The 25,514-nt window shown below is 45.3% G+C and overlaps 1 protein-coding gene across 1 annotated transcript in view; it reads left to right on the top strand.

Annotated features, from left to right (window-relative positions):
* Window positions 1-25,514, top strand: part of LOC135378309 (uncharacterized) — a 62,761-nt gene that overhangs the window by 27,386 nt on the left and 9,861 nt on the right. The window contains exons 7-11 of the mRNA XM_064611305.1: window positions 7,023-7,122; window positions 8,783-8,866; window positions 20,016-20,098; window positions 22,751-22,956; window positions 24,991-25,054. Coding sequence (XP_064467375.1) covers window positions 7,023-7,122; window positions 8,783-8,866; window positions 20,016-20,098; window positions 22,751-22,956; window positions 24,991-25,054 — 537 coding nt within the window. The remainder of the gene's footprint in view (window positions 1-7,022; window positions 7,123-8,782; window positions 8,867-20,015; window positions 20,099-22,750; window positions 22,957-24,990; window positions 25,055-25,514) is intronic.

The raw sequence follows: 25,514 nt of genomic DNA, 5'->3' as shown, positions 1-25,514 counted from the left end.
GTTCCAGCCTCAGAACACCAGTTGTCTCATGTTCAATTGATGCCGCTTGCGTCGATCTCGTCGCATGAATGTGTGTATGAGTGAGAAAAAATGTAAGAGTGAAAGGGGGATGAGTGAGAGAGAGTCGTTGGTTTGTCCCTTCCGATGGGGACGTGCCCTTGCAGGTCGCTGGGCAGGTGTGTTAGCTTAGCTCAATTGGTAGAGCCCTGGATCGGTAATCCAGAAGAGATGGGTTCAAGTCCTACAGCTAGCTAACATTATCAGTGACTTCCATCTGTCATCATTAATTTCTTAGGCAATTGAGGCTTTGTATGTATTTGTCCTTTCTATGTGTGTTCCAGCCTCAGAACACCAGTTGTCTCATGTTCAATTGATGCCGCTTGCGTCGATCTCGTCGTATGAATGTGTGTATGAGTGAGAAAAAATGTAAGAGTGAAAGGGGGATGAGTGAGAGAGAGTCGTTGGTTTGTCCCTTCCGATGGGGACGTGCCCTTGCAGGTCGCTGGGCAGGTGTGTTAGCTTAGCTCAATTGGTAGAGCCCTGGATCGGTAATCCAGAAGAGATGGGTTCAAGTCCTACAGCTAGCTAACATTATCAGTGACTTCCATCTGTCATCATTAATTTCTTAGGCAATTGAGGCTTTGTATGTATTTGTCCTTTCTATGTGTGTTCCAGCCTCAGAACACCAGTTGTCTCATGTTCAATTGATGCCGCTTGCGTCCATCTCGTCGTATGAATGTGTGTATGAGTGAGAAAAAATGTAAGAGTGAAAGGGGGATGAGTGAGAGAGAGTCGTTGGTTTGTCCCTTCCGATGGACGTACCCTTGCAGGTCGCTGGGCAGGTGTGTTAGCTTAGCTCAATTGGTAGAGCCCTGGATCGGTAATCCAGAAGAGATGGGTTCGAGTCCTACAGCTAGCTAACATTATCAGTGACTTCCATCTGTCATCATTAATTTCTGAGGCAATTGAGGCTTTGTATGTATTTGTCCTTTCTATGTGTGTTCCAGCCTCAGAACACCAGTTGTCTCATGTTCAATTGATGCGGCTTGCGTCGATCTCGTCGTATGAATGTGTGTATGAGTGAGAAAAAATGTAAGAGTGAAAGGGGGATGAGTGAGAGAGAGTCGTTGGTTTGTCCCTTCCGATGGACGTGCCCTTGCAGGTCGCTGAGGAGGTGTGTTAGCTTACCTCAATTGGTAGAGCCCTGGACCGGTAATCCAGAAGAGGTGGGTTCGAGTCCTACAGTTAGCTAACCTTTTCAGTGACTTCCATCTGTCATCATTAGTTTCTTAGGCAATTGAGGCTTTGTATGTATTTGTCCTTTCTATGTGTGTTCCAGCCTCAGAACACCAGTTGTCTCATGTTCAATTGATGCCGCTTGCGTCGATCTCGTCGTATGAATGTGTGTATGAGTGAGAAAAAATGTAAGAGTGAAAGGGGGATGAGTGAGAGAGAGTCGTTGGTTTGTCCCTTCCGATGGGGACGTGCCCTTGCAGGTCGCTGGGCAGGTGTGTTAGCTTAGCTCAATTGGTAGAGCCCTGGATCGGTAATCCAGAAGAGATGGGTTCAAGTCCTACAGCTAGCTAACATTATCAGTGACTTCCATCTGTCATCATTAATTTCTTAGGCAATTGAGGCTTTGTATGTATTTGTCCTTTCTATGTGTGTTCCAGCCTCAGAACACCAGTTGTCTCATGTTCAATTGATGCGGCTTGCGTCGATCTCGTCGTATGAATGTGTGTATGAGTGAGAAAAAATGTAAGAGTGAACGGGGGATGAGTGAGAGAGAGTCGTCGGTTTGTCCCTTCCGATGACGTGCCCTTGCAGGTCGCTGGGCAGGTGTGTTAGCTTAGCTCAATTGGTAGAGCCCTGGACCGGTAATCCAGAAGAGGTGGGTTCGAGTCCTACAGTTAGCTAACCTTTTCAGTGACTTCCATCTGTCATCATTAGTTTCTTAGGCAATTGAGGCTTTGTATGTATTTGTCCTTTCTATGTGTGTTCCAGCCTCAGAACACCAGTTGTCTCATGTTCAATTGATGCGGCTTGCGTCGATCTCGTCGTGTGAATGTGTGTATGAGTGAGAAAAAATGTAAGAGTGAACGGGGGATGAGTGAGAGAGAGTCGTCGGTTTGTCCCTTCCGATGACGTGCCCTTGCAGGTCGCTGGGGAGGTGTGTTAGCTTAGCTCAATTGGTAGAGCCCTGGACCGGTAATCCAGAAGAGGTGGGTTCGAGTCCTACAGTTAGCTAACCTTTTCAGTGACTTCCATCTGTCATCATTAGTTTCTTAGGCAATTGAGGCTTTGTATGTATTTGTCCTTTCTATGTGTGTTCCAGCCTCAGAACACCAGTTGTCTCATGTTCAATTGATGCGGCTTGCGTCGATCTCGTCGTGTGAATGTGTGTATGAGTGAGAAAAAATGTAAGAGTGAACGGGGGATGAGTGAGAGAGAGTCGTCGGTTTGTCCCTTCCGATGACGTGCCCTTGCAGGTCGCTGGGGAGGTGTGTTAGCTTAGCTCAATTGGTAGAGCCCTGGACCGGTAATCCAGAAGAGGTGGGTTCGAGTCCTACAGTTAGCTAACCTTTTCAGTGACTTCCATCTGTCATCATTAGTTTCTTAGGCAATTGAGGCTTTGTATGTATTTGTCCTTTCTATGTGTGTTCCAGCCTCAGAACACCAGTTGTCTCATGTTCAATTGATGCCGCTTGCGTCGATCTCGTCGTCCGTATGAATGTGTGTATGAGTGAGAAAAAATGTAAGAGTGAAAGGGGGATGAGTGAGAGAGAGTCGTTGGTTTGTCCCTTCCGATGGACGTGCCCTTGCAGGTCGCTGGGGAAGTGTGTTAGCTTAGCTCATTTGGTAGAGCCCTGGACCGGTAATCCAGAAGAGGTGGGTTCGAGTCCTACAGCTAGCTACCCTTTTTAGTGACTTCCATCTGTCATCATTAATTTCTTAGGCAATTGAGGCTTTGTATGTATTTGTCCTTTCTATGTGTGTTCCAACCTCAGAACATCAGTTGTCACATAAGTAGAACCCGAATTTTTAAGCACGAAAAAAATAAACTTGCTTTAGGTGCCTATAAAATGCACTGAAAATCCCCATTTAGGCACTAAAAATGGCATTATAGGCAATATAAATGTGTTTATTTTGTTCATCTGTAGCTCCGAAAGTCCAAAAACAAAGTGAAGAAATGAGTTACATCTGCAAGAACAATATGATAAATGAGAGCAGTGACGGATGGAAATTGATCTTCTGAGGCTGGAACACAGAGAAAGGACAAACACAACAAAGCACAGTAACTTCCTTCTTTCATGAGGGTTGTGATAATTTTTCTAACCTTTTTGCTGCACGAAATGCAAAGCTTATCCATCCTACTGTGGTCACGAGACTTCTAGTGATTACCATCAGTTTCACGGCACTTCTCAGAAGGGCTTTTCGCTGTCAGCGTACTGGCGCTATGCGAGATGTGTTTGGAGCATCGGAGGCTTTAGTCTAACGCGCAAATTTCTTCGTCCTAGAACTTTTGAAGCTTCTTCCTTCTAGATTTCGTTTTCAGCATTACCACAAGACTCGTAATAGCAGGCAAATATGAAGGATCAATTCTGCTTACACTAGATGTGGCGTCGCTTTCGCTCGTGTACCTACAGGGTGTCCCAGAAAACGTGTCACTGAATTATAATAAAAAAAATACGCCACCTAGAATCGTGCGGTCAACAGCATTTGTTCTTACTAGATTTTTGCCACCTCCTAATGTGAATGTCATGTACTCAAAGTTTAATTATGTAAATATTTGCGAACTGAACTCGGAAATTTGCCAAGTAAAGGTCACTTTTTTACCCCACCGATACGAAGAGCGTGCCGAATTCACTCAAATTCATGATAATTCACAGTGATATTCACGAGCTATCCCATCGGAAAAAATAGCCGAATATCCTGCTTTTTGGAGCACCGGACCATAGCGCGCGATGACTTTTTGAGCGCAATCGCTCTCAGTGCGACGAAAGGAGGTTCCGAAGCCAGCCCACAGAGTGATAGTAGAAAAAGAAACAGTTCCTAAAATTGGGAGAGGGAAAGCATTATCCCAGCGAAAGTCGGACGTGATAAGCCGTGCCTGTTTTATCTCTTTCTGCGATGTCGGGGAGGGCTGGGTTTCCAACCTCCTTTCGTCGGACTGACAAAGATTGCGCTGAAAAATTCATCGTGCGCTATTCTGTGCGACCTCCGTAGAGCATGATGTTCGGCTATTTTTTCCGATGGGATAGCTCCTGAATATCTCTGTCAATTATCATTAATTTGACTAAATTAGACACGCTCTTCACATTGGTGGGGTAAAAAAGTAACCTTTACTAGGCAAATTTCCGACTTAAGCTCGCAAAAATTTACAGAATTAAACTTACGTTACACGACATTCACATGAGGATGTGGCAAAAACCCAGTAAGAACAAATGCAATTGACCGCATGACTCTAGGTGGTGTAGTTTTTTTATTATAATTCAATGACACGTTTTCTGGGACACCCTGTATATGGCTATTGTGGACTAGACACTCCACTATGGCCCTGACTACCCACGAGGAGTGCAGCTTCCTCAGATTGACAAACTGTAGGGTTCGTACCAGGCCTGTACTGTGCCTACACTCTTAAAAATGAGGGGGGGGGGGGTCGAGGTAGCTTGCCGTTGTTGGCCGCACTCAAGTGGGCATCGTCACGACTATAGCCAAAAAAAAGGAAAAGAAGGTGGGAGAAAGGGGAGTTGAGGACTTCAAAGTGATGTAGAAGCCGGATGACCGGTACCGGTTCTTGTGCGGAACGACTTTCAAAAACTCGCGGCCTCGTGCGCTTTCTCCAAGCAACGGGCCTAGCGGAGAGACCACTCTAGTACACCTCTTAAAAATGAACTTCACCACATAGCACGCTCCTAGCCAACCATCATCCCGAACGACAACGTTCTCGCCCCTGATTTGTTGAGAACGGGAGGCGTACGCCTTTTTTGTGACACTTATGCTGTTCATAATTGTCACAAAAAAGCCGTACGCCTCCCGTTTTCAACAAATCAGGTCCGATAAAGATATCATTCGAGATTATGGTTGGCTAGCATCGTGCTATGCGGTGAAGTTCATTTCTAATAGTGTACATTTCAGCACCTTTGAGATACTCGCACCTTTCCAGCGATCAATGGCTTCAAAAGGACGTGCGACGTGACCAATGTCAAAAACGGCAGGAGTACGCCTTTTTTGTGACAATTATGAATAGCATAAGTGTCACAAAAAAGGCGTACGCCTCCCGTTCTCAACAAATCAGGTCAGCTAACGATATCATTGGAGATGATGGTTGGCTACTAGTGTGCTATGCGGTGAAGTTCATTTTTGAGAGTGTAGGAATCTCGGGTCTTCACGTAAGTCTTGCCCGTCTCGTCATCACCTGAGATGATTGCTGGGGAAGCACCAAAGAAACAGTTTTTGAAGCATATGATAGTTGTCACTACACGAGATTCATGGTCGAACACTATCCACCTGGGTCATCATCAGTGACGTAAAGAGACCTCCAACTTAGGAGGGACTCGATACGAAAACCCGCCCAACTCTTACACCCCCCACTCCCCAGCTGATCCTGGGTGTGCGAACACACACACACATACACACACCTGTGCATACAGCGAGATGCGAGATGAAAATGTAGGGTATTGGAATGTTCAAAATGCGATTACATACGGACTGTCATTACCGATGAAGCCGCGTCACGAGATTGGAAGTCGTTTGAAAAGCTCATAGTTTTAAACCTATTCAAAAATGCTGCTTAGTTAGACGCCAGGAACTGCAAGAAATTTCTCGATCGTAACGCTGCACCTCCCCCCACTCATATATATAATCCCCCCCCCCCCCATGATTTGCACGATTTGCATGGGTCGACCCGTGGCAAGTAGGAGGGGCTCGAGCCCCCGCCCCCTAGCTCCACCCCCCTCGTGGATGCGCCACTGGTCATCATGAACCCAATTCATTCAACGTTGAGGAATCAAAACGAAACAGCTGATGTGTGCGAACGGCAGTACTGTAATCTGCACCTGCCCGGTTTCGGAACAGAACAGTTATGTTTTTAGATTGCACCGAGTAACAGGTAGAAGGTAGCGGGAAGATTGACATTTCCTTTTCGTGAACAACGTCAGCTACTGGACAGACTATACACTGACGCTCCAACCATTCTCCCTTTTCAACACTCCCATACATCAACCATGCAGCCGACGACTGATGCTATGACATGATAGCCATCCCTAATAACGATGACTCGGAGCGTCACGTCGCGAGAAAAGTGTGATCGCGTGCGACGTCACACTGGGCGGTTCCTAGATTAATTTAGCCCACCTGAGACTTCTTCAGCGCACGCTGAAACCTTTCATACGGTGCCTAACCTTCACAGAAGACGGCGTGTCTATTGTCGTGTTGAACTTAAGAAGTATAAGAAATCTAGTCTGTCAGCTCTCAAAATAGCACTGCGCCGCAGATAGGATGGCTGGACACAGAGAGGTCGCGATCGCTCCTCCGCCAGATAATATAATCCATCGTACTCACTCTCCTTCCGCTGTTTAGACTGGCCATGACGTTACGGTGCGTGGTGGCGCTGCAGTATTTCTCCTGGCGCGCTATTGCGTCTGCCTAGGCGTATGTAGTTGACGGACTCGATTTTTTTTCCCTTCTGCACACGAGTATAAGCAATTAGTATACCAAGCTGCTGCCAAGTTGCTGGTGCTCCAATCAGTGCACTGTTGGTAATATTCCGTTAACGCAATCCGATTTACTGGAGAGCCGTAATGACAACGCAAAATTTCCCCTGCGAGTGCGTTTTTATCCCGGTCGCATACGAAAAGCACATCATTTGACCACATGCTAACGTATATGTCCCTTTACGTATTATAAAGGCGATTGCCAGTATGTTGAAGATATATATAAAAAACAACACTTGTTTTGTGTTCGTTGCTTGCCTTGTATCACGTCGGGTTGGAATTTCCTGCGTAACTATCTTTCCACAGCTGCCTTCACTGGATTGCAAAGAACTCCCGTGAGCCAAGTTGCTGTGCCGGAAGGTTTGTCTCAGCCTATCACGTACAGAGCCGCAAACGACCTTTTGAAGTAAGGTTTATTTCTCAGCAGCTGCTCTAGTTTGGATAACGGGGGAACCGGACGATTTCGCTACTGTCGAAACCTCGCGACACTTTCCATTCCAACACCCTTGTGGTGTCTGTTGGGTATAGAGACGACAACAAGGTGCTGCGCATGAGTAATTCAAAGTGGGCCGAAAGGTTTTATCGTTTCGAGTCGCGCGCTCGTCGCCAGGGTACATTGTGACATAATATTTTTGACAGAAAACGAAAGGCGGAGGCTTTTTCGGACATCAGAGTGGGCCTTTTTCAGAGAGAACAACAACAACAACAACTTTATTGTAAGATGATGAATGGGGAGACAGACGCGCGAAATCCAAGTAGTATTCCAAACTTTTCATTGTTTTAGCAAATACCTGCGAAAAAGCACACGCTTGAGAGATATAATAAATACGTACCACTAAAGAAGATGGCACTATTATTTAATTACCACGATATATAGGGTGTTTCACCTAACGTGATAAAAAATTCTAACTGGTGACGTACTTGCCGGAGGATTGTGGGACTTTCGGCAATTACCTTCTGGAAACCTTTGCCATCAGGAAGGCTTTGGACAATTTTTAATTGCGGGAAATTTATTTATTTATTTTTCATTTGAACTTTGAAGATTGCCAAGCGAACCTCACTTTCTTTTCTTTTTTTTCTCACAGAAATATGAAGTATCCACGGATAACCACAGACCCAACAAAAACTATGCACAGTATCACAACAGAAATAGTAAAGAAATTTGTAAAATAAAGTACCAATTTTGGCCTGTTGGTCATACATGATAAAATCGCTAAAACAGTGCTAAAAACAATAAGTCCTGTCCCGTCCTGTGTCGTCCTTATTGTTTTAGCACTGTTTTAGCGATTTTAACTAAATTAGTAAAATTTCCGCCTTAGCCCCGCCTGCTTGATTGTCGCAAAGAAGAGCCCAGGGAAGATGCGGGGAGAGGAGGAAGTGTTCCCGCCTCTTGTTTTACCTTTGTTTTCCCCGCTTTGACCTTGATGCTAATGACAACCGTTTTATAACAAAGAAGGCTAAACAAATGAAGGCGGGGACACTTCCTCCTCTAGACGCACATTTCACGCTATCTTCTTTGCGAAAATCAAGCAGGCCGGACGAAAGCTAATTTTTACAATGTTGCCCACATACGTGAGGCCGACAACGGCAAGCCCTATCACTACCACCACCACCTAATTTTTACAATTTTTTTTTTACTATTTCTGTTAGAATACTGTGCATAGTTTTTGTTGGGTCTGCGGTTATGCGTGGAGGACTTCATATTTCTGTAAAAAAAAGTGAGGTTCGCTTGACAGTTTTCAAAGTTCAATTGACAAAAATAAATTTCTCGCGATTAAAAATTGTCCAAAGCCTTCCTCAATGGCGCCAAAAGTTTCCAGAAGATAACTGCCGAAAGTCCCACAATCCTCCGGCAAGTACGTCGCCAGTTAGATTTTCTTATCGCTTTAGGTGAAACACCCTGTGTGTCGGCTTCCAAGTACGTCAACGTGATGAAGGTTCAAGAAGTCGTTTGGACCTGTTTGCCCGACACTGACGTGAAATAACCGAAGAACGTACTCTTTCTCGGGATGCACAAACCATATCACCTGAACGTCAAACTTACCCTGTCCTTTGTTATTGGGCAGCATGATGCAGGGAACTGCCTGTCCCGGTGACTGGGCCCCGAAACTCCAAGCAGCGTGCAATATTGGCGAGGGAACATCAACGACGTATGTACTTCAGTTTGTCTCTAGATGGCGATTGCTTAGTAAGAGATGGCATACGAAGGGAGGGGCAGGGTGGAATGGGACATTGGACTCAGTCTATGGACCGGTGTATGTTCCCTATAGCAATCTGGAATGCCTACAAGAGGAGCGGGGTAACACCAGCTCCGGTGGCGCAGCGGTAACGCGTGCGCTTGGAGACTGGGAGGTCCGCGGTTCGAATCCGCGGGCCGGCTGTGCCGTCTGGGGTTCTTCCTGGGTTTCCCTCAGATGTGTAATAGGCGTATGCCGGCACAGTTCCCCTGAAGTCGGCCCATGGACGCAGCTATCCTCCCCCCGAGCGGATTCCGCTCGGTCTTCCACTTCACCCTTTCCTCTCCTCCTCTCCACCACCTTTCCCTTCCCGAGAAACATGCCGCCTAATCAGGCAGGCAGACCTCTCGGGTTCCTCCCAACGACACTCCTCCTCCTCCTCCTCCTCCTCAGCGGGGTAACGGGATGTGTACGCGGCCAATATGATTCCTTATACTTTTACGCAGTGCTGTACCCGTTACCGAAATATAGTATCGCGATACCGATACTCGTTACTTGAGTAAAAAGTATCGAAATACCGATATCGATACTTCTTTTTGAAAGTAACGGAGTACCGCTACCATTACTAAAAAAAGCAACGCGATACTTTGAGCGATACTTTTGTTTAAAATACGGAGATGACGCAACACAGAAATATCGCTTACGTGAACAGTTTTGCAGTGAAAAGACAGCATATTTCATATGTAGCTCGGAAACATTATGCTTGACTTTTATCAATAGCTGGTTCTTCAAATCGTCTTCTGCCATCCTTGCAAGCCGTGCGTTCTCTCTTGCAGCAGACAGAGGCCAGTGTGACAATTACGTTAGTGTCAGACCTACACTACCATAGAGTCCAATGACCAAGGAATCCTATCCGATGTTAACAATGCCACAGTATATGTGAGCGTGACTCAGCGCGACACGGCAGCTTAGCAGTGGAATCCAGAGCGCACTCTCGAAGTCCTGATCTCTGTTCGTTGACCTCTACTCTTTTATTGAGCACAGCGTGGTTATTTCTTTCCGTTTCAAAGAAAAACGGTGAACACGTGTTTGGTATAATTCCATAATTCGGTTACGGAGCACGTAGGCGTGTCCACAAGCTTCTTGTCGGGGGATAGGCGGACCATTGACAATGAATAAGAGTGAGAAATATGGTCGGTGAAGAAAGGATGGGGCACTAAAAAGTATCGGTATCGGTAACGATACAGAGATCGCGTTACTATAAATTTGTAACGGAAATACTTTTCCGATACCGACTTAAGAAAGTATCGCGATACGCACTCCGATACCGAAAAAGTATCGATTACTGTAACTTGCGATTACTGTAGCGTTACTTGTAACGGCGATACGTACAACACTGCTTTTACGAATGATTCCCCCTTTCCTCCTTCTTCCTCCTTTTTTCTTTCGTAGCTAACTTTTTGCGTCTCTCTTAATGTGTTGAAGAAGGCAGGACTTTCCATTCGGATACAAAATGATACCGTCCTATATACAGGGTGTCCCAGAAAACGTGTCATTGAATTCTAATAAAAAAACTACGCCACCTAGAATCATGCGGTCAACGGCATTTGTTCTTACTAGGGTTTCGCCACCTCATGATGTGCATGTCATATCTAAGTTTAATTATGTATATTTCGGCGAACTGAAGTCTGAAATTTGCCAAGTAAAGGTCACTATTTTACCCCACCAATGTGAAGAGCGTGCCGAATTTACTCAAATTAATGATAATTGGGAGGAATATGAGGAGCTATCGTATCGGATAAAATAGCCGAAAATCATCCTCTATACGAAGCTCGCAGAGGATAGCGCGTGACGAATTTTTCAGCGAAATGATTGTCACTCCTACGAAAGAACGTTGGAAGCCCAGCCCACACCAGCATGCTGGAAATAGACTCTAGCTAGACAGACATAGCTTGTCGCGTCCGGCTTCGGCTGGGTCGATACCTTCCCTCTCCCAATTTCAGGAACTGCCACTTTTTCTATACTATTACTCTGTAAGCTGGGTTCCCAACCTCCTTTCGTCGGACTGAGAGCGATTGCGCTCAAAAAGTCCTCGCGCGTCATACTCACGTACCCCGAGAAGCACGATGTTCGGCTATTTTTACAGATAGGATAGATCCTGAATATCACTGTCAATTATAATGAATTTGAGTAAATTCGGCACGCACTACATGTTGGTGACGTAAAAAAGTGACATTTACTTGGCAAATTTCCGAGTTCACTTCGCAAAAATTTACATAATTAAACTTAGGTTACATGACATGCACATTATGAGGTGGCAAAAACCCAGTAAGAACAAATGCCCTTGACCGCATGATTCTAGGTGGCGTAGTTTTTTTTATTGGAATTCAATGACACGTTTTCTGCGACACCCGTATAGGTACTATACAGGGTGTCCAAGCTAACGTGTACCGGGGTCTGAAAAAAAAAAGCGCGGTGCGTCATAAGGGAATGAAAATTGCAGAATATTATTGTGGGGAGTCGCGTGTTCTAATCTCCTGTATTTTGTCATGGTGGCTAACGAATTAATTAGGCGCCATTCATTAGCTAACTTTTTAATTATTCCTCTTATGACCCAGATGTGAACTGGAAAGTTCTAGAGCGTACGCCTAGCGTTGAGTCATTTGTTTCATTTTTGGGAAGAAAGAACGCCCGCGAAATCCCAAAATGCACCACGTGACACCAGGAATGCTCACCTAGGCGCGCGCCTCGATTTCAGAACTCTCAAGCCTATACGGAAGGAAGAAAAGTAGCCGAAGCTCTTTGGCTGCACGTAGAACATGTGCTTATAAGTTCTCAACGCCGCCATACCAGCACTGGACAGATGTTTCGGCCTTGTTGGCCTAACAAGGCCGAAACAGCTGTCTTTATATGTATAGTGCCGGTATGGCGGGGTTGACACTTATAAACTCAAGCGTAGAGAAGAACCACTACATCCGTTGTCTGTCGAGAAGCGACCTTCAGGTCAGAGCTCACGTGAAGGTCGCTTCTTTACAATATTCTGCAGTTTCCATTCGCTTATGACGCACCGTGTTTTTTTAGACACCGCTGCACGTTAGCTTGGACGCCCTGTATGGTACAGATCAAGCTAACCCCGATCGCTGTATACGACACCATAGGTCCTGGAATGAATGTTCAATCCACTACTGTTGAAAACAAACACCGTTGGCCCCACAATTCAATAGTGTGGGTTGGTCCAATGTTGCCCAACGACGATGTTGATGCTTACAACAAGCAGGGCCTGCAGACACGAGAAGACAAAAATCGAGGTTGTCTGCCGCTGAACTCACGTGACGATTATTTGTATCACTATCATCCAACTATAATCCGTATCGAAACTTTGTGCTAGCTTTTTTTTCTTTGAGTGTGTGTGTGTGTCTGTGTGTTAGTATCTGGATTGCTTGTGTAGTAGGTACAGCAGTGGTCTGCCCAATACACAATTCTGGTCCAAGATAGCGGTCTTCCAGACGATCGCTTTGGCGTTCAACCTCTGGCGTTCGTTCAACCTCTGCAATTTATGTTGAAATAATTATTCCCGCACATTGGTATCATGACCTCACATTCGCTGACATCAGCGCTGTTCTCCACGTCACAACGGTATAACGAGACTCATACCCATCAGGTCCTCGGTGTTGTGTTAAGATCCCAACACAGTCATAGCCTGACATCACACACACAGACTCTCGATATGTCATCGCACTCTGACTCTCAAATCATCATCAAATGTCTTCAAAGTTACGCCCTCACAACTGCTTGAAGGCGAATGTACTGGTGGTCGTCCAGTGTGGCGTGGTAAAGCCGCACGAAACACGAGTGGGAGGCGCACCTTCTGTCCGTTTGTGGTTCTTCATTTCGTTAGGATATTACATGTTTTCTCCCTTTCTGCTATACCACTTTTGCCCGAAATCCCCTAATTAATGCCCTAATCCCCTAAGAGCTAATTAATGAATTTTATGTAATTAGTCTTCTAGCGGTTACATACTTTCTTCGAGAGGATGTCCGCCTGCCGTAGAACTCAACTGCAAAAACGTCTTCTTAGCTGCTCCCATACCTTTTTTAAATGAAAAATTTGTCGGATAAAATACGCCCTGCATTTTACTTTATTTATTTATTTATTTGGTCATACGCCAAAGACCCACAGATGGTGCTACATGACGAAGGAGTCACGGAATTCGTAGCACACAACGCATACAAGCAATACACCAGCAATACAAGACACGTGGAAACAAGATGCAACACAAGACATCACGCAAAAGCCAGCATTACTTGCATGTCATTAATAGGTGCTGTATATATATATATATATAAGGAGAAAAAATTAGCAGGTGCCCTTTGGCTGCACGTATAGCATATGTTTCTAAGTCAAACGTCGCCATGCCAGTACTGGACAGCTGTTTCGGCCTTCTTGGGCCTCATCAGTAGTACGCAGGCAGTCAACGTTTGAGCGGATGGCGTCAGAGGGTCACGTGGCACGTGGTGCCTCCCGTCAGGGTGTCGTAAGACACCTCTGAAAGCCCAGTGCAATGCCACTCAAGTGTATAATGGGAAAAATTAGCAGGTGCTCTTTGGTTGCACGTATAGCATATGTTTGTAAGTCAAACGTCGCCATGCTAGTACTGGACAGCTGTTTCGGCCTTCTTGGGCCTCATCAGCAGTACGCAGGCAGGCAACGTTTGAGCGGATGGCGTCAGAAGGTCACGTGGCACGTTATGCCTCCCGTCAGGGTGTCGTAAGACACCTCTGAAAGCCCAGTGCAATGCCAGTCAAGTGTATAAGGGGAAAAAATTAGCAGGTGCTCTTTGGCTGCACGTATAGCATATGTTTGTAAGTCAAACGTCGCCATGCCAGTACTGGACAGCTGTTTCGGCCTTCTTAGGCCTCATCAGCCGTACGCAGGCAGGCAACGTTTGAGCGGATGGCGTCAGAAGGTCACGTGGCACGTGATGCCTCCCGTCAGGGTGTCGTAAGACACCTCCCCTTATACACTTGACTGGCATTGCACTGGGCTTTCAGAGGTGTCTTAACCTGACGGGAGGCATCACGTGCCACGTGACCTTCTGACGCCATCCGCTCAAACGTTGCCTGCCTGCGTACTGCTGATGAGGCCCAAGAAGGCCGAAACAGCTGTCCAGTACTGGCATGGCGACGTTTGACTTACAAACATATATATATATATATATATATATATATATATATATATATGACACGTAATCTCCCCGGCCGATGACCCAGGAACCTTCCGGAATCTTCCAGAACATGACTCACTGACGACTGCCTCGCAGTGGAATTGTACCAACTGTGACGACACTTTTGTAACCTTTTAAAAGACCTTGTACATAGATTTTCGTCTCAGTCCCGAAGAAGGCGGAGCTTCCGCCGAAACGTAGACTTCCCCAGACCCTTAGTTTAAATGCCAGCTTAATAAATAACTTCCCCTACTCCCTACTTCAGTCTCTGGTGTCTTTTCTCCCCTATCTATATATATATATATATATACAGCACGGGGGTTATTCAACCGGAGATGTGCCAAGAAACAGCCCCGTGACAGGACCCTTTTAGGAAAGTGGTGTTCTTGGCCAGCGAAACGTCCGCATTGAAATCTCCGACGACGAGACGCTTGTGTGTGCGGTAAGGCGCGAGTACATACACGATAAAGTCGCGGATGCGTTTCGTCGCAGCGTGAGGCGGCACACAGCCACCACGAGCCCTGTGGGAAGGTGTACGGCACAAATTTCTCCGACATAGTCTCCAGGAAGGGTGAACCAGGGAGGGGAGCTTCCCATACTCTTAAAATAGAACTTCACCACATAGCACGCTCCTAGCCAACCGCTATTCCGCTCGTTCAAAACAGGGGGAGAAGCGTATCTGGGACATGCATAATATGTCCAAGATAGGCGCCTCCTCCAATTTTCGGCAAATAAGGACACAGAATGATATAATTCGGAATGATGGTTGACTAGGGACGTGCGATGTGGTGTAGTTATGTTTCAACAGTGCAGGGAGGGGAAGGGTGAACAGGGTGAACCAGGAAGTGAACCTCACCGCATAGCGCGCTCCTAGTCAACCATAATCTCGAATGACATCGTTCTACCCCTGATTTGCTGGAAACAGGAGGCGTACGCCATTTTTGTGACATGCTGCCCATGACTGTGACTATCTTTGTGACTATTTTGTGACTATTGAACTGTATAAGCATCACACTACACAATAAGTGTGACAAAAAAGTCGTACGGCTACCCGTTTTCAACAAATCAGGGGAAATAACGATGTCATTCAGGGTGTCGAACCGAAACGTTTTTCGTTCCGGTTCTAACATAAACGGTCCGGTACCGTTCTGCTCCGGAGCAAAAAAATAATGGTTCATACCGGTTTTAACCGGTTCCACTTCTAGTGGGCATATTCATTCCCAGAAAAAAGAAATCAATGTTGCAAAATGTAAACCCATTTATTCCGCATACAGGGTGTTTAGTATTAATAGGCAGCTGTTAAATTGGTAGCGCCTGGTTCCTGTAGGTGACTGTCTGTTCAAATAGGCTTTCTCCTTTCTTGAAGCGCATGATACAGACGGACTTGTTTGTCGTGATGTCATACGTAAAGAACTTTCTCGCGTCCGATCCGAATGTCTGCTGCTGCTTTCTAGCCAGCCAGCATCACCGCACAGGTACGACGCAAATCGAGGAGCACCTTCATTCAACTGCGCTCAACGGCTTCGTTTTCGTTTCTTCGTGTCCTGTCCACAAAAGAGGCGCCACTTCTCCCGCGCTTGCCCTCGCGGATACATAAATGTATTCAACTTCGCTGCTCTCAAACAAGGGACGCGTTGCGCGACATTAACGATAGACAAGCCGTTACGCAGCCCCTGGTCGCTGTTTATTTGAGGAGAGTTTGGGCGGATGAAATTAAAACGAACACTACGGCACATTGGTAGAGAGTCGCAGCCAGTCACATGTACCTCTAAGTCTATGTGCGCGAACGATAAAACGTTACACAGGGAGCCTAAGGGTAATAGTATACCGACATATATTCCACCGTAACCGTAACCCTCGTAAAGTATCCATGACATGACTTCAGAACACACGACGTCAGTTTCATTCGCCTATTCGTAGTCCAAACCGGCGAAGTTTTTTTCTGGGGCCGAAAACCGTTAACTAATTCTTTGGTTTCCCTCCGGAGCGAAACAAACGTATGCGGTTTCGATTTCGTACCGGTTCGCACCAAAATAGCGGGGGGTTCGGTTTTCGGTTCTGGTTTTCGGTTCGCTCCGACACCCTGATGTCATGCGAGATGATGGTTGGCTATGATTGTGCGATCTGGTGAAACTCATTTTTAAGAGTGTAAAGCAAAGCTCTAAGGGAAGACCGTTCCAGTCTTAGTTCCAGTCTAGTTACGCGACACAAAAAAATGAAAATAAAATAAATAAATAAAATAATAATAATAATGAAGGAAATAATTGTGCTTGTGTAGAGTGACACAGTCCGACCTGTGTGATCAAGCCTAGAAGAAATATACGCAGCTCTATTTATGATTTCCGCATTTAGAGGGGCTATGAACTCTACCAAGCTAACCTGCCGACTGTGTCGGCTCCAAACGGTGATTTTAACTTGTTGGCTGTGACACCTTCTGTATCAATGAATCCGTTAGGTCCGTATCTTCACCACATATAGCACGGTCCTAGCCAACCATCATCCCGAATGGCAACCTTCTCGCCCCTGATTTGTTGATAACGGGAGGTGGAGCCCTGATATGTACCATTATGTACGGCATAATTGATACAAATAGGCTCCGTCTCTCGTTCTCAGCAAATCAGGGACGAGGGCGTTGTCATTCGGGATGATGGTTGGCTAGGAGCGTGCTATGTGGCGAAGTTCATTTTCAAGAGTGTATAGAGGGGCAGAACGTTTTAACTTTAAATGAGCATTGTGAAAATGGCAGTGGAAAAGGGCGAGGCTGGAGACCCCTTAATTTACGGTATTTGTGTGCATCGCTTGGACTGCTTCCTCTCGATGCCACACTGTGTCTCTTGCAATAAGTGCTTGGTGTTAACAGGCTTTGCATGCTTCCTCACCCAGTCATTTTAGACAATGGCCCGTGTGTCTTACGTAGATACCTCCACACAACAGGTCAACCTCTGAAGAGAACTAGTGAATGACCCCGACAATTCCCAGAAAATCAAAAAAGGTTTGGAATGCAATCGCATACTATAGTAGGAGGAACTCCGATCCCTGTGAGGAAATGCGACCTCGTGACATTCCAGGACAAAACCAGAATCGTACTACACTACTCATTGCAACCTGTTTGCGGTAGTTTGTTTTAGAAAGTCACTAGGTGTTTTTATAATGTGTATAGGATAATGTGCAGCGTCAGTTCATCACAGATGGGATGTGGGGCTATTCTCTATTTGAGGTGATTCATAACATTAAGGCGAGAAACATCTTTTCGATATTCGAGGCAGCCAATATTCGATGGATCGTGACTTAGGAGTTCCCTCGAAGGAAATGGTAACTTCCTTGACCCGAGTATATTAAAGGAGCATTGATCTGGGGAGGGGGGAGGGGGGAACTTAGTGCTTTCTCGCAATGCAGAGTGCTCAGTCCAGGTTGCTGAATCCTGCGATGGCAGCTGCAGTTGTGCGCTGAGGCGTGCTAAAGCTTAATCATTGACTACGCTTCGGCATAAAGGAGTACTTAAGCGAGTACTCTAAAGCGCTTACCAAAAACAAAACAAAGAAAAGAAAAAGCGGATTAGAACAGCTATGACATCCCTCTATTCGCAAGTTTAACCAGAGTGAGCAATGCGAAAGCGCATAACAATATTGTAAAACTATTCTCATGCAGTAACAAGGGTTGCCAGCCTACCTAGGACGGTGAACGAGGCAGAAACCACATTTGGCAGGATGCACAAAACAAAGTACGTTCAATCCACGACCGGGGTCGTCTACGAGTTCCTTCTGATGTGTGGAGGTGTCTGCATAGGACAAACGACACGCTGCCTAAATGACAGAGTAAGGGACCGTGCAAATTTCCTCGTGCAGTCAGCGTGCCCCGGTTTTGAGCTATGGGTAAGATGGAGCAAATTGAGACGCGGGGCAAAGCGCGGTATCTTTTTCCTTGACGTCAGAAACTCATTGCTTGATGCACTTGACACTTTCCTGAGAGGTGTCTCTGCGTGTCCGCTTTATTTGATTATGAAATAGTCGTGATTGGTGCACGCGTTAAAGACAAAAAAAATCATCGTTTACTCTTGCCGCATTGCTATTACTCGCCAAGAGGGCGAGAACTTCTGTACACTCTTAAAAATGAACTTCACCGCATAGCACGCTCCTAACTCATCTCGAATGATATCGTTGTCTGCCATGATTTATTAAAAACGGGAGGCGTACGCCCTTTTTGTGACACTTACGCTGTTCATAATTGTCGCACAAAAAAGGCGTACGCCTCCCGCTTTCAACAAATCAGGGCGAGTAATCGTCAACTCCGCCCCCCCCCCCCCCTACTTCATTTTTAAGAGTGTACTACGTGAAAGTAAGTTTGCACTCCATATGTTTATTTATCTACGTATCTGGATCAATACAGAATATAGGATCCTTGGGTTCGATGCTTGTGAGTAGAATAATTTATTTAGGTAAGGACAATGAACGGGGGCATTCCCGACAATGTTTCATTTACAAAGGCATAAGGCAACTATTAAGTATAGCTTATGCTTGTCCCTGACCTCTCGCTCACCGTCTGGGGTGTTTCGAACGTACTAGAAACGAACTGATTTTGCAAAGCCAAATATGACAAGCCGGGAGACGTGGAGCGTAAGCGCAACAGACAGTGACAACGAAGCAAAACAAAAGCGCGCAGGAAAGCGCGACTCGTCATATATCCGCAAAACTCACTCATGCTCAATGTGACGAATGAGCTGAGCAGGAGATGAGTGCGCACGAGCGAGAAAACGAGATTATGAGCATGAGCGAAACCCACTTGTGAGCATGAATGAGCAAACCAGGAGATAAGCATGTGGGAAACTCACTCATGAGAATGCTGATTCATGCTCAGTGTGGCGAATGATCAGAGCATGAGTGAGCTTATATGATGCTCAAAATTGGGTTAACTGGGCATGAACGAACTCGACTGAACTGAGCAGTATGATGCCATCCCCCGCACTTGCGATTCCAGATAAATCACTTCTTTACACCTTACATCACAGCCTACATGTTGCATTTTTACTTGATTTTACCTTATTTCCCTCTCCTAGCCTCATTTCACCCTTACGTAATCCGTATCACATGAGCTCAACTGTCCACATATCGTGCTGTTCACACTCTTGCCAACTTATAGAGATCTGTGAGATATGAGACGGCAACTCCCCGCGCCGGGCGTGAGCATCGAGAGAGCTCAGCCAGAGACGGGAGGCCGAGCCAAGGATGAGTGAGCATGAGTGAATAAAGAGAGAGAGAGAGAGAGAGTGAACATGAGTGAAGAAACGAAGAACTGAGCAGCGAGTGTGTGAGTATGAGTGAAGAAACAGAGAGCTAAGTGGAGATGAGTGAGCGAAACAGAGAGCTGAGCAAGGAGTGAGTGAGCAGTCGGAGAGCTGAACATGGAGTACCTCAGCATGAGTGAGCAAGTCGAGAGTTCAGCACGAAGTGAGTGAGCGGCAGTCATGAGTGCCGACCTCTGAGCCACGTGCATCACAACAGACTGGCAGTGCGTGTTTTGCAAAGGAGCAAAGAGCTGTCGAGTGCCAGTTGAGGCACTCCTCAAGGTATATACCTTGAATGATGTACATTCAGGATGTCGTCGCCGGTATCATATTGTACCGTTGTATGACGCTATGTGATGCTTGTCGCAGTTGGAAGTCGTCGTGGTTCCCTACATTAACCACGAAATGTTAATGCTCGAGCTGACTAAATTATTGGTATTAGTTCGGGATGAAACGTAGTCTATCCATAGAGTCCTTATCGCGTCGCTTAAAATTGCACATGCACCTTTGCAACGGAAATTCACTGCACACTCCTTGCCAACCATTTTCTAGAACGACGTCGTTGTAAGTGTTGGATACATGCAGAATATATCGTTGACTTTCTTTCCGTCCACAGGGTTCGGATCGTGATCAACAACAAACTGGACTTCGTTAACATTGACAATGTGCTCGCGTATATCAAGGGAGCTGTGGAGCCAGGTGAATCATAGTCGTTATTTTTTCCTTCTGATGCGCAAAGTTAGCACAAATGAGAATCTACATGGAATCATCACTGGTCAAACATATCACATAGCAAGTCTATAAGTAAGTCTATCTAAGCTAACAGATTTTTCCGATGGAGCCCATACGCTGTAAATTTGTAAATTTATTTGCACCTTTCATGGTGTAAAAGAGTGCGTTTTTGTAAGTAAACGCTGAAAGGTGTGACAACAGTGTCGCAAAAGGTGTTTTTGCAACGTGCCACCTGGAATGGGTTTTAAATGGAATACATCTCCGTGAAATTGTGACAGTAGAAGCAGAGTTCCCTGTTGTACCGCGCACCCACCATCCCCGTAACTTCTAGTCAAGTGGATAGGCTAATTTTTATGGTGTATGTTTACCACGGCGCCTTAGCGCCTATTACAAGTGCTAGAATGAAGTGGGTTCTATTGGCGGTTAAGATATTCACCCATGAAAATAGCCCTGATCCTTCTCCTTCATGGATCTGAGCCTGGAAAAATATTTCATGAGTCCGGTTTCTCAGAATAGGATTCCCCGGATTTCTTCCTATGGATGGGTGCACCTGTGCTACAATATTTAACAAGATTCAAGGTGTCATTCAAACGGCTAGCAATACAGCGGCGATAACAGTGTAGACACAACACATTCTTGCTAGTACACTTGTTACTCGTTGCGAAGCCCATTCGTCGTGCCAGTTTCTATATTTATTATTTAACTCGTTCGAATCGCATTTATTACTGCCCAGTAAGAAAGCCGGTATCAAACGCACGGAGCAAACAACGGGTCTGAGGCAAGTTTGTCCATCTGCAAACAACCACAGCTCTTGCGCCGCGGTGCGAACAATGTTTTTGGTATCAAAGCACGGCGTAGCAAGGCGTAGCCGGCCCCTAAAAGTGTGAAAAAAAAAGAAGAGTTGTCTTTCTGCAGAACGAAAATTGAAATCGCGGTTTTTTCTTGTTCTCACTGATCAGGTCACATCTTCTGGTGGTAAATGTTGCCTGGATTTCTGCACAACGCTAACAACCTGAAGCAGTCTCACAGAGCAAATGAAGTGGAGAGTCGTAGCCGAAATTTTGAAAAAAAAAAGAAAAGAAAGATGGAACATTGACGTAAACGAACGCCTAATGGAACTTACGTCATTGAGAAAGAGAGAGGACTTGTCATCGCAAACAATGTTTAACATACATATACAAGAACAGGCTTCAGGAGATAGGGGAAGCTGGGGCAAGATGAGACAGAAATCTGCAATAGTCACATTCTCAGACTTCTGGGGCCTCTGATATATAAATCAGAACGGATGTAACTGGTTCTAAAATAAACACAGAACAAAAAATTCAAAAATGCAGATTTCTCATATTGCCCCAACCCTCGGGGCAAAGGAGATATCGCGTTGGGCAAGATGAGACACGCCGTGGTAATGAACTATACAAATTAGTTTTTGCAACCCAAGCACCTACACAGCCCCCTTGAGCCCACCGCCCAAGTGATGTGCAATAAAACCTCACAGAACCCGGTGTTATTTCCCTCCACCGTCCTTTGCAAACAAGGCACCGCCAGCCCGATGTGTCGCTGGTCCCTCGCTTTTAAGTGCGCTTCTGCTTTGATGGAGATATCATAGGAAACAGGAATATTTTCTGGAAAATGCTAGGCCACATGCAAGAAAAAAAAAAGAGAAAAACCTCTGAGGAACAAGCATAGAGCCACCTAATAGCTTATATAACTTATCAGTTTCTAAATTACATTAAATTTAAATTGCATTAAATTTAAATCGCATTAAGTTGTCGCGTCTTCCCCGTGCATGTCATCGGATGCATTAATTTTTGAGTGCATCACCAAGAGTGCATATATCTTGCTGAATGGATAAAGAAATAGAATGTAGACTTACATTGACAGAATAAGCCTGCGACACGATGCTGCACAGCTGACAACAACAAGGACTACAGAAAATCGCGCATTTTTTCTCTTGAACAAGAGAGAAACTGATGTTCTGAGGCTGGAACAACAAGAAGGGACAGATACAAACAAAGCCTCAAAGTTCTTTCATCATCTTTCATCACTCTTTCATCTTTTTTCTCTTCAGCAAACACCAATCCTGACAATTCTCACGTGCAATAAAGCGTTCATGCAGAGCCACCTATGAGTAAAGCTTCAAGCGCATGGATCAACACGTCTCTGAGGCAGGCGGCGTCGGACAAAAAAATGTCGCATCTTGCCCCGTGTCTGATCTTGCCCCATCTTACCCTATATCTGAATCTTTGCATTTGCATCAGAATTCTACCGCACCAATTACTGACGCTAATTCTGAAAGGAGCTTCGGCAGAATGAAACTGATCGATCAAGGATACCCTGCGCTCAACAATGAGAGATGGCAAGCTTTCTGAGCTTGCAGTTATCTCAATCTCAAACAAGGTTGCCAGACTGTGACGCATTGATTAACTAACTAGCGAAGAACAAGGCTCGAAAGAAGCGCTTCGCGTAAATGTACACTGTAGTCCTATGTATACATAACATGCACCCTGCATTAATACCGCATTCCAGTTTCTGCATTGTAAGGGGCCCCAAACATATGTTCGGAGGGAGACACGTTCTTTGGCCCTGGTTCCTACAAGTTTCTGTTGTTTTACCTTGCAGACCGCTATGTGGTAATTGGAATTCCGATGGACGCTTGGAGCGCAGGCGCTGTCGCTCCAGGTACCGCTGTTGCACAGGCACTAGAAGTGTCGAGAATTCTCGGAGCCCTGGTCCAGGACAAACTCTGGAAGCCTCGAAGGTCCATAGTAATGGCTGGCTGGGATGGACATGTATTTGGACATATCGGTTCTACCGAATATGTTGAGGTTGGCGCTTGGTTCCGTTCATTAATTAAAGTGCGCATATTATAAAGAAATATAACGGATACGAAACCCGACCGCATAGACATGTTGGAGATTCTGAAGCACTTAATGGTGCGACGGCACAAACAGTTGGAAATCCATAGAAACGTTTTTAACGTATAAGCGTACGTGAAAGAGGATACTCTCGTAGAAACTAAAACACTAAAAATGCATGTTAAAAACAATGCACATATTGCACTGATTGAACTCTTGGGAAACAACAACATCCCACAATGCTAATCTGCCGGTATGCTAGATTTGGCAGAGCGTCTAGCTTATAAGTGAACTGCTTTGATAAGAGAACTATGATAATGCATAACGCCACAGTTGTGACGTAGTTTTGCCCACCTGGGGGAGCTGTTGGAGTTCAGGTTCGGGTAGTCAGCAACCAATACCGAAGAGGTTACTTTTTTCAAATCCGCTTTCGGATTTTACGGTGAGGTATTAGAGTAGGTGCTGATGTTTACCCTCCATTGTAATGGCATACAAACAAATGCCATTATATTTGGAGGCTTCGCATGACATGCGAGCTTGTCATCTTGATGCAACAGCAATGCAATTTACACAATGCAGTGGCTGATCTTGAAGACTAACAAGTTTAATGGCGTATAGAATTCTGCGCATTTTAGCACAAAACATCTGTTACATGTTCCTGTTCTTGCATTGACGCACTTTAAGGATGATATTTGTAATTAAAACATAAGAAGACCGAAGAAGGTACTCCCGATGAACGATAACGCTGCTTTCCGTGTTCCTTCATTGAAACCAAAGCTTCAGTTTGGATTTTGAACAGAGACTGTTCTTGTACTGGGCTGAGGCTCAATCTGCCCCTACCGCATTGCTCGATTATCCACTTTCCTTGTTCCTGCCACTCATACATAGCTAGTTTTACCTGCAGTTCTCGACTTGGTTAGTAGTATAGAGAAGTGTAGCGTTGCGCATCCGTAACAAAATTCATAGATGAACATTCGTGCCGTATGTCCCTGGACAGAAATACTACCTAGTTTTCTAGCGGGCGCTGGAGCAATACCCCTGGTATTGTACAATACCCGCTCGCAGAAACGCTACACCTATTCATATTACTTCGCTTAATATGCTATGGCAGTTTGTCTCTGCACATTAGAAGTCCACTGTATCCACTCGCAAGGCAACAGTAATGGGTGTTTATAAACCAGCATGGCATTTCGCGCGGGTCTGCAGAAGGAGCATGTTCGCCTTACCTTGACCTGTTATCCCCATAACTGGGAGAGGGGCCAATGAGGTTGCTCTAAGAACAGTTTGAGAGAGGGAGGAACTAGAGAGCTGCACAGACAGCTGACGTACTTGCATAGCGCATTCTGGGAACGAAAGTCTCAGACCGCCGAGAAGTGGGCCATGCTGACTAAACTGTGAGGATTACATCACAAAATGCAAAGTCCTTGTTAACAATGCCACCTCTCTGGTGTACGACTATCCCGCATCACTGCCCAACATTGCTCGCTTGCACCCACCTCGTTGCAGGGCTGTGTGAAATACCTTTGCCTCTGTGTGCACTCATACACAAATGATATAACATCTCATAATCAGAGGTGTAACATAATTAGGTACAAGTATTTACGTTACCGAAATTAATTACTATGCTTAAAGGAGTACTGAGGGCCATCCAAAATATTTTTGTTTCAAGACATCTGATAAAAGTATGTGCTCCAATTTGCTGAACACCACCAAAGGTTTCGAGATGCATGTAGTATTTTTACCAGAAAAAAAAAAAACGTTCACAAAAACAGCAGCACTCATTCACTCTCGACTCCCCATCTGGGGTGCACCAAGAAGGAGATGGACGACCTAACTACCTAAATTGCTTTCTGAGTCATGTAAGTGTAACTGTAACTTAATTAGCTCGCTGAGTAACTGATACAGGTCTGATCATGACTGACCATTATAGCAATGTAGATTGTTTTAATGTCTTTAATGTACAAATATAATTAAGAGTACTCAATGGCAATTCGTTGATCACAGGGACGAAGACAGACATTAATGATCAGAGCGGTTGTGTACCTCAACTCGGATATGTGCTCTTCTGGTAACTATGTGACTTTTCTTATTTTGTTATACTTTATAGATTGATTAGATTATAGGATTCTTTGTAGTTTGCTTTAGTTCTGCTGAACAAGAGTTTTTAAAACCATGTGGTCATTTAAATAAATCTGAGGATTACAGTTAAGTTACCTTGCATTGTTTTGTTCTCAAAACCATGTTGTTTCAAGAAGTCTGTTAGAAAATCTGAAGATGATGTATGCCCGTGCTGCTGTTGGCTGCATACGAGTTATAAGCGAAGTGCCACAGTGCGGACACCGCAGCCAAGCTACAGCCCTTTTTATTCTGTGTGTTAGATGAAGTAGATGAGTTACAATGGCTTGTAAGCTTGTAAATAGGTCATCATGCCGATATTACAGTGCGGTAGAACGAATCATTTCACTGAAATAAAACACCTGTGCATAATTGGATGCTACGCAGAAGTACTTTCCCCACAACGTGCAAAG

Source organism: Ornithodoros turicata, chromosome 1, assembly GCF_037126465.1.
Source record: "Ornithodoros turicata isolate Travis chromosome 1, ASM3712646v1, whole genome shotgun sequence".
NCBI lineage: Eukaryota > Metazoa > Arthropoda > Arachnida > Ixodida > Argasidae > Ornithodoros > Ornithodoros turicata.
This window is presented reverse-complemented; position numbering and strand designations above follow the sequence as displayed.